The sequence below is a fragment of the Malaclemys terrapin genome, chromosome 23, assembly GCF_027887155.1.
Source record: "Malaclemys terrapin pileata isolate rMalTer1 chromosome 23, rMalTer1.hap1, whole genome shotgun sequence".
Taxonomy (NCBI): domain Eukaryota; kingdom Metazoa; phylum Chordata; order Testudines; family Emydidae; genus Malaclemys; species Malaclemys terrapin.
The window spans coordinates 11,491,296-11,500,678 of record NC_071527.1 but is presented as its reverse complement, the minus strand read 5'-3'; the positions used below and the strand labels follow the sequence as shown (position 1 = coordinate 11,500,678).

General features: G+C 61.8%; 1 protein-coding gene across 1 annotated transcript; it reads right to left on the bottom strand.

Annotated features, from left to right (window-relative positions):
- Positions 1 to 273: 273 nt before the first annotated feature.
- On the bottom strand, positions 274 to 4,057 carry PNPLA6 (patatin like phospholipase domain containing 6). Its single transcript, XM_054013158.1, has 6 exons — positions 4,021 to 4,057; positions 3,489 to 3,637; positions 1,750 to 1,902; positions 1,239 to 1,325; positions 566 to 701; positions 274 to 377 (listed from the first exon to the last, which is right to left on the bottom strand). Exons 1-6 carry the CDS (start codon positions 4,055 to 4,057, stop codon positions 274 to 276), a joined length of 666 nt encoding a protein of 221 aa, XP_053869133.1.
- Positions 4,058 to 9,383: the final 5,326 nt, after the last annotated feature.

Here is a 9,383-nt window from a genome sequence, read left to right as displayed (position 1 = left end):
CCCCCGAGGAGTGGGGGAGTGTGGAGAGCACCCCGTGGGGAGCCTGCAATATTTGTGCAGGGAAGGGGGGCATGGTCTCAGGGGCTGGGGAATCCAGGCCCACCCTTGCTCCCTGGAGCATGGGCAGCAGCATCGGGAACCAGCGCTCCCTACAGCTGCCAGAACAGTGACACAGATGGAGCCCCACCTCAGCCAGCTCCCCCATCTGGAGAGGGCCCCAGGAGAAGCATCTGGGCCCAGCACACCCCCTCCCCACGGAGCAGAGACCAGAGCTTACAATCTCAAATACCTCAGTGTGGGTCCACTCAGCTCCTCCTCTCCCCGCGCGGGGTCCAGCCCTTCCTCCTCGTACTCCGTCAGGTAGTCAGATTCCTCACCTGGGATGGGAGCACACATGGGGCTGGCAGTTGCTCCTGGCCTGGCCCTGGTGCCCCTCAATCCCGACCTGCAGCCCCCACTTCTATCCCAGCCCTAGCCCCCCTCCCCCAGCCTTGCTGGGGCCCCAGAATCCTACTGGAGTGACATGGGCAGAGAGCCCTGCATCGCGCCCCCTGCCCCCACTCACCATCAGCGTAGCCATCGGACAGGTAGCTCTTGGCCGGCTCGATGCAAGACACGATCTCAGCCAGATCAGTGAACCCCGCGCTGGGGCAAGTCAGCACCTGGGGGGTGAGAGCCAGGCTAGAGATGCCCCCACCAGGCTACCTGGCGGGGGCTGGGACACAGGGAGGAAGTACTATGTGGGCTGAGCTAGAGAGCGGGTGGGTCAGGAGGGCTCCGGTGGGTGAGGACAAGGAGTGGGGGGCATTATGGCAAAGGGTGTGGGTCAGGCTCTCACCCCATGGCTCTGAGTCCAGTCCCCAGGGGATTCCCCACTTTGCCAAGGGGCTCGGCCTAAGGACAAAGGGACCAGAGCCACACGGCGGCCCCTGCTGGAACTGGGGTCTGCACTGATGAGGGAGGGCACTTCCTTGCCAAGCCCCCCGCACTCCCCTTGGAGCCCCCAGCCCTACTGCTTGGGGCGCCAGGGCTGAGGTTGTTCCCGTGCCTCAGGCACTGGTCCTGTGTCATGGGGCTGCCACAGCCAGGACCCTGTAGGAACGTCAGCTTGGCACAAAAGGGAGCTAAGCGTCTGGAGTGTGACGAGGCACAAACTGTAGCTACCCATCCCCTGCTGGCCCATGCCCCACTGTTGCCCCCTCACTCACATCCATGCGCTTGCTCTCGTAGAAGTCGGCCGAGCGCCGGTCCTTCACCATCTTCTCAATGATGTCGCCGCAGCTCCAGCCGCTGAACATCACCTTGCCGTGCTGGTAGCCCACGTCCTGCATGAGATGGATGGGCAGGGTGAGGGGCCCACTCCTTCCAGCCAGCTGCGGGGGGGCTGGCCAGGCCAGGCAGCACCCGCTGCAGAGCAAGACATGGATTTGCCCTGTGTGCTCCAATGCAGCTGGGGGACTGCTCTCCACAAGGGTGGCCATCAGATTTCCAACCCATCCCCTCAAGCAGGGCCTCTCCCTCCCCAACCTGGGCACAGCCAGTGGCCCAGATCGGGGCCTCCCACCCTCCCCACCCCCAGCCAAGCGCAGCTCCCAGTCTCCCATACCCTGCTGAGCACTGACCCCCCTCCCCCCCCAAGATCAGGGCCTCCCACCTCCCCGTCCCCAGCCGAGCACAGACACTCCCCCCACCCCCTAATCAGGGCCTCCCACACTCCCCACCCCCGTGGCCCAGGCCATCTGGACTCACGTAGATCTCGTTGAACTTGCCAAAGTCCATGGTTTTGAAGCGGTCGATGGGCAGGCAAATGGATTCGCAGTAGGAGCTCGACTTTACCACCTCCAGCTGGCGCACACATGACACATAGGCCAGACGCGACTGGATCTCCGCCATGTCGGGCACCTGTATGTGTGTGGGGAAAAACAGGAGTGTCCTGCAAGGGGGTGGATCAGCCCCACCTGGGACAGCATCCTGGGGCAGGGGGCTGCAAGGGACAGTCTCTCCTATGTTCTGCAGATCTGACCCCCCCCAGCTGGCTCAGTCCAGCTGAGTGGCCGGAGCCGGATCCCAGCAACTGCCACTGGGGCATCAGGAGTGACTGTGCCCAGCCAGCCTGAGGGAAGCCACTGGCTGCCAAGGCAGGCCCACATGCTCGGGCAGGAGCAGCCCTGGGAGGCAGGGGCTGTGGCGGAAGGGACCCTGCCAGCACCTAGGGTTGTCGCTGCCCTTGGGGTAGGGGGCAGAGGAATGGCAGGGGAGAGGGATGGTGAAGAGCCCCAGGGCTGGGTGGGTGGGGCCTGCCTGCCTCCCCTCACATGCCCCCCCGGCCTGCAGCATGGGACGGGTGCAGCAGCAAGCTTTTTACAAAATGGAGTAAGCCTTTTAAAATGGGGTTTGAATGACAATCTGGCAAACAGTGAACAGAAGTTACAATGTAGGCAGGGCCGGCTCTAGGCACCAGCCAACCAAGCACGTGCTTGGGGCGGCACCTCAGAAGGGACGGCCAATGTTGGGGTGGCGGGAGGTGCTCGAGGGTTTTTTTTGTTTTTGTTTCAGCCAGGCAGCGCGGGGGTGTTTCGGCGGCGTGGTGCTGGAGGGGGGGCCTTCGGTGGTGCAGCGCTGGCGGGGGTGGGAGTTTGGGCGGCCTGGCGCGGCGCTTGGGGGTTTGGGGGGCGCGGTGCAGCGAGGCACTGGGGGGGGGGGGGGGGGCGCAGCTCGGCCCGACCCAGCACTCCGGGGGTTTGGTTAGCCCGGCCCGGCACTCCGGAGGGGCGGGGATTTGGGCGGCCCAGCGTGGCGCTGCGGGGAGGGGGGGGATTTGGGTGGCGCGGTGCTGGGGGAGGGGGGGGGGGGGGTTGGGCGGCGGGGTGCGGCGCTGGAGGTGGCAGGGGGGTTGTGCGGCCCGGCGCGGCACTGGGGGGAGGGGCGGGGGGTTCGGCAGCCCGGTGCTCGGGGGGGGGGGAGGGTGTTACAGCAGGGCGGCGCTCTTCTTTTTCGCCTGGAGCGGCAAAAAAGTTAGAGCCGGCCCTGAATGTAGGCAAGTGTAATGAATGGTGAACAGAAGTTACAATACTGAGATACTGAAAGAGTGCAAGTCTCAGTGACTTAAACAGGAATCGGATTGATATTGAAACTTACAAAGGCAGCTGGCTGAACAACTGTAGCCCTTAACAAGCAGCTTAATTGAGCTAAGCAGCAGCGGACTTAACCGCAGGAGCTCAACAACTGGCTTGAAAATCAATTAGCCAGTTATTGGGGTAACCGGTTATATGAATGAATGTGGTTCATTCAAAAATGAATGTGGTTTCATTCTTAAAACTTGACTTATGAAGTTACATTGAAAAAGTGAACAATTAAAAACAATTTCATTTATCAGTTCTACACAGGTGGCCGGGGTGACGTGCCCGGAGGCAGCAGGAGAGATGGGGCAGGTTCCCCTTGGGGGGGGCTCTCGGGCTTGGAAGCCCCCAGGGCAGGGCAGGGCTCACCTTAACCTTCTGGGCCCAGGGATTGAGGCGTTTCCACAGCAGCCACCAGCCTGAGAGGTTGTCCCCGTAGTTGCAGAGGTCAGTCTCGTCCTGGCTGCCCACGTCTATGGCGACCACCGTCTTGGCGCCCATGTTCCGGACAATGTCCGCTAGTGTCAGAGAGAGCGCGTCAGGGGCAGCGGCCAGGCAGACAGTCGCACTGCTGGCTCCCCATGCTCCTGCCTGCTGCCATTAGGGCAGCTCCCCGCCCCAGGCCCCAACCCTCAAACACAGCTGGGGAGCAGGGCAGAACCCCAGCAGGAGGTGGGGAGCAAAGCCAGGTTTGCAGCAACCACTTTTCTCCCCTCCTCCCCATTTGCGTGGGAGGCATGAGCAGCAGGAGAGCAGGCGGGGTAAGTGGGGGTGGCTCCGCTGCAGCAGAGAGTCCAGGGACCCCTTCCCACTAGCACTGCCCAGCTCCAGGGCTGAAGAGTTCATTAGTCAGCCCCAGGTAATTGTGCAGGGCCAGGAAGATGACCCGCTGCAGACGCACCACGATGATCGGGAAGGGAAGGGGAGAGTCTGAGCATGCGGCACAATGCGGGGGAGGGGAGGGCGTCAGCACGTGCGATGGGAGCCGAGGCCGCACTCACCTGCACCACCCACACCAGGCTCTCGGGGTACTACTCGAAGATGGGAGAGAAGGCCTCGACCGGCAGCCGCAGCATTGTGGAGTCCTCGGCCACCCGCACAGACACTGTCCGGTACGGCTGCTGGTGCCCCTGTGTGAGAACCGAGTGCCCATGGGTCCCTGCACCAAGGCTGGGGTGCCCCCGCCTCCTTCTTCAGGTAGAGCAGCCTACCAGTGGGGGGCACTGCCGAGGACAGCTAGGGATCCGGGGGGTACCCCACGGCTTCAGGCCAAAAGGTCCAGACAGCAGCCTACAGCCACGTTCACCTGAGCCCAGCAGCCAGCCAAGGCCGAGACCCAGGCCCTGTGGAGGAAAGGTGTGGGGCAAGGTGGCAAGCACAGGGCAGGGTGATGGTGGCATGTCACCACCTCGGACCCAGGCTGCAAACCCATCACGGGATGGGGGGTCAGGTGGGTTTAGCACACACATCCCACAGGCCCTACCCGGATTTAGCCTTTCGTTAGGGACCCAGGGTTAGGAGAGCAGGGGGTTGCGGGTTGGGATTGAGGGGCATGAGCAGAACTGGGGGGAGCCCATGGCTGCTAATCACTCAATGAGCTGGACTATTCACTCCAGCACCAGAGGGGCGGGGGAGTGGGCGGGTGGACTGGGCCAGCAGGAGGTGGAGGGGCAGGGCTGGTACTGTGAGGATGTCAAGAATGCTGAGCAGGCTGTGCACGCTGTCCCCGGGGAACACCTCCTTCACCAGCGTCTCCTTCCCGTCCTGCAACACAGCAACACCCTCCTTAGGGGGCCCCATCACCCACCCTCGCCATCCCTACCACCAGAACTCGCTTGGCGCCAGGCTCTGTGGAGGGAGGTTGTGGAATCTCCGTCTCTGGAGATATTTAAGAGTAGGTTAGATAAATGTCTATCAGGGATGGTCTAGACAGTATTTGGTTCTGCCATGCGAGCAGGGGACTGGACTCGATGACCTCTCGAGGTCCCTTCCAGTCCTATAATCTATGAATCTATGAATGAGCCCCTCCCTGGAAGGGAGGCAGCCCCAGGGGAGCCTACAGCCACGGTGATCCCGAAGGGCAGGGCTGCTTGCCAGCTGGCCTCAGCCATTGCGTCCTGTATGCCCTCTGCCCCAAGGTGTCCCCAGGTGCAGGGGACCACCCAGCCAAGGGGTGCAGAGCACTGGGGCCACAACCAGCCTCCCCAGCTGGCTTGGGGCAGGAGGGGTCGCTGGTGGCTGCTGGGCAGATAGCCCACGGCAGGGTGGGCTGGGACATGCCCGCTCACCTGCTGGGTCAGGAAGAGCTCCAGCTTGCCATCCTGCACTACGTAGATGCTGGTGTCGGGCTGGCCGGGCCGGAAGACGTACTCGCCCTGTAGGAACTGCTGGAAGATCATGTGCTTACAGAGCTCCAGGAAGAGCGGCTTCTCAAAATGGCCCAGCACCCTGCAAGGAAGGGCGGGTCATGGTTGGCAGCAGGGGAGCAAAGCCTTCAGCAACTCATGGCAGGGAATTGGGGCTCATGTCATGAGGGGCTCTTGGGGCCCAGCCCAAGCTCCTGCATCACATGGGCCAGAGCACCCACCCAGAGCCCAGCGGACTAGGCGGGCTCTGTCAGTCATCCCCCCGCCCCACATCTCAATGAATGGGGGAGTGGGAGCTTGTGACGAAGTGGGGGGTTCTCTTGTTTTCTGTGGAGTTTCAATGGTTTGCATGCATGTGGCTCTGTGACAGGGAGGAAGACCAGGAGATCAGGCCCACCTGCAATGATTCACCTGCCAGAGCTCTTACTCCTCAGCTGCAGGGGCAGATGAGGAGCATGGGTTGGGGGAGGTGCCATGTGGCCAGGTCACAGGGGCACAGGCCAAGGCCAGGGCTGAACACCCTTTGGCAGGACAATCTCTGCAGCTCGGAGCCCCTGGCTGCACTGGCCGGGAGCCACCACCCTGTCCAACACCAGTGTCTAACTGCAAAATTGAACTACCCCCAGAGACGCCCTTCAGCGGGGCAGGGAGGGGACAGGGATTGGAGCACTACACCGGAGCTGGCAGTCATCAGCGCTTTCACTGCCAGCACCCACTGACTCTCCAGCCTGGGCCAGAACACGGTGCTCTGCCCCAGCCCCAGACCTTGCGCATGATTGGAGATTGGTCCTGTGTTGAGCAGGGGGTGGGACTAGATATCTCCTGAGGTCCCTTCCAACCCTGCTATTCTATGACTATGATCTCGCGCCCGTAGAACAACACCTTGTCCCGCTTGCACAATCGATACTGGACGTCTCCTGAGCCTGAACCTCAGTGAGAGAGAGAGGGAGACATGAAAGGTTACCAGTGCAGGGACCCCAGGGCCCCACCCCAGCAAGGGTTGGAGCCTGCCCCCTTCCCCACCAGTCTGACTCCCTGCTTGCACTCCCCATTGCAACCCACCTCCCAGCCCAGGGAGTGGTGCAGAGGCCTTGGGGGTACAGATGTCAGAGTCCTGCCTGCCCCCACCCCTCCACTCCAGCCCCAGGAAGCTGGGCTGCCCCCAAAGAACCCCAGGAGCTTTATGCCCTTCCCAACCAGCCCCTGGAAACCCCTCACAATCCCTTTGTATGTTGGGAAACTGAGGCACAGGGCTGTGAAGGGACTTGCCCAGGCAGGGATCAGTAGGAGAGAACCCAGGAGTCCTGGTTGCGAGCCCCCTGCTTTAGCTATTACGGTCTCACTGCCTATCCAGGCCTGCAGACACTAAGCCCAAGACGGCCTGATGGACAGCAACATGCCAGAGCCACGGCTGCGAAAGGGGTCAGATTTGCTCCCTGCAGGGATGGGCACTTACTCTTGAGGTGCCACCTGCGGACCAGCACCAGGATCAAGGTGGCGACGAGCAACATGGAAACACCAACGCCAGTCATGACACCCAGCACCTATGGGAAGAGGCATGTTCCAGACCAGGCTTCCAGACGGGCCGCAGGTGAGTCCAAGGCAGCACCAGCCACGCTCCGGAGGACTGAACGGGGCAGGTGAGAGTAGCCCTCGCCCTGTGGAGCACTTGTGTGGATGTGGAAATTCAGGCAATATTTTTACGAGCAGTGTGCCTCAGTTTCCCTGTGGGCTTTGTCCTGCTATGCAGTGAGTGGGAAAGGAAAGGCACAAAGTGTCTGACTCAATAAGCCACCTGCCTGGAGACCAGCATTCACATCAACTGTGCCTCTAATGTAGCCCCCAAAATGCGTCCACTGGAACAAATTGAAAGCGCAGATCCGCAAGGACAGGGAGCTCAGGCTTAAAATGCTGCTCCTGGAAAACTCCCTCAGACCTGCGTCTGACCCTGGCCAGCAAACCTCTGTGACACCCTCCAGAGGCAAAAGAAAAGCAAAAAAACCGGCCAGCTTCCTCTCCCCTGAGGAGTTGTTCCTCGGGGGAAAAGTTAAAACCGGCTCTCTGGTCTCCACTACCTCCGGCTCCGCAGCTGAGCACTTTCCATGCGGCAGGCACCTCAGGCACCAACCGTGAGTCAACTGCCCCACTACATGGTGCCGAGGCTCACGGCTTCCAGTTGCCCGCCTCTTTCAGCTCTGCTGCGGCCACCTTTGTCAGTACGGTGCCGAGAGCTGCTACGGTGCCAACAGAACAAGCGGCTGCAGCACCGTCCTTTGATCTTGCTGTGCTGCTTTTACAGCCACTGCTCTCAGCACCGAGCCCCCTGAGGTCTCCAGCCTCCCTTGCAGTGCCTACCTCAGGGGCTCCTACTCCACAGAGCCAGCTTGCACCCCCGTGACTCCCTTTGGTGCCAGCAGATGCCCGAGAAGACTCTGCCTCCACCAGCTACATTGGCACCGACTCCTGGTCAGTCAGCTCCACCACAGTTTTTACAGCCAGAGGAATTAAGGGTGTCCCATGCTCCGACTCTCCTCTTCTCGGCACCAGTGTATCACCGAGACCTTTAGCACTCTACCTTCAGTACTCCCCTACCACTTCAAGCCCCTCCAATGAAGGGTGGGAGGATGAGGAGGAGGAGGAAGAGAAATACTCTCAATACTCTCCCCAGACTCACTTACCTACAACTGGGAGACCCATTACAGCATGATCTCCATGTCCTCAAAGCTATCCACACTGGTATGGCAATCCCTGGATGGGACCACCTGTACCCCCCACGGGGCAATGGCCACACTGGGGTCCATGGATCTACACCACACCACACTCAGGTCTTCTGCGGGCTGCCCGGAGGAAAGCTGTCAGACCCTCCGCACTGCCTGCTTACACGGAAACCCAGATAAGACCTGAAGTGGCCGCCACACCCACAGAGGACACTGCCCCACACACCTCTTCTATAGCGATAACACCACAAGATGCCATGGTACCCCCACCACCTCCCGCTACTCATGAGCTCACTCACTTTCAAGACTTGTTTATCAGAGTAGCAGAAGAGCTCAAGATTACCCTGGAGGAGCAGGGCCGGCTCCAGGGTTTTGGCCGCCCCAAGCAGCCAAAACAAAACAAAACAAAAGCCGCGATCGTGATCTGCGGCGGCAATTCGGCGGGAGGTCCTTCGCTCCCAGGCGGAGTGAGGGACCGTCCGCCGAATTGCCGCCGAATACCTGGACGTGCCGCCCCTCTCCGGAGCGGCCGCCCCAAGCACCTGCTTCCAGGGTGCGGAGGGGGTGAGGGCTCTGGCCGAGGGTGCGGGCTCCAGGCTGGGGCAGGGAGCTGGGGTGCGGAGGGGGTGAGGGCTGGGGCTGAGGGTGCGGGCTCCAGGCTGGGGCAGGGAGCTGGGGTGCGGAGGGGATGAGGGCTGGGGCTGAGGGTGCAGGCTCCAGGCTGGGGCTGAGGTATTCAGAATGCAGGAAGGGGCTCAGGGCTGGAGCAGGGGGTTGGAGTGCGGATGGGGGTGCAGGCTCCGGGTGGGGGTGCAAGCTCCAGGCTGTGGCCGAGGGGGTTGGGGTGTGGGAGTGGGTGGAGGCTTCGGTTGGAGGAGCGGACTCTGGGGTGGGGCTGGGGATGAGTGATTGGGGTGCGGGAGGGGGGTCAGGGCTAGGACAGGGAGCTGGGGTGCAGGAAGTGGTGCAGGCTCTGGGAGGTAGCTTCAGCCAAGCAGTGCTTGCCTCAGGCGGCTTCCAGAAGTGGCCGGCATGTCTGGTCCCTAGGCAAAGAGGCAAAGGGTCTCGGCCTGCTGCCTGCACACGTGGGCACCACTCTCGCAGCTCCCATTGGCCACAGTTCCTGGCAAATGGGACCTGTGGAGCTGGTGCTCGGGACGGGGGCAGTGCCTCTACGCCTA

Bases quoted from the DNA above. Each gene is read 5' to 3' on its own strand.
- PNPLA6 (XM_054013158.1), bottom strand. From the start codon at position 4,057: ATGCTCAGACTCTCCCCTTCCCTTCCCGATCATCGTG. The intron at 1,903-3,488 runs GTGAGCCCTGCC...ACACACATACAG, and splicing joins CCTGGGCCCAGAAGGTTAAG to GTGCCCGACATGGCGGAGAT. The intron at 702-1,238 runs GCCGACTTCTAC...CCCGCCAGGTAG, and splicing joins TGGTGAAGGACCGGCGCTCG to CCTGGTGGGGGCATCTCTAG.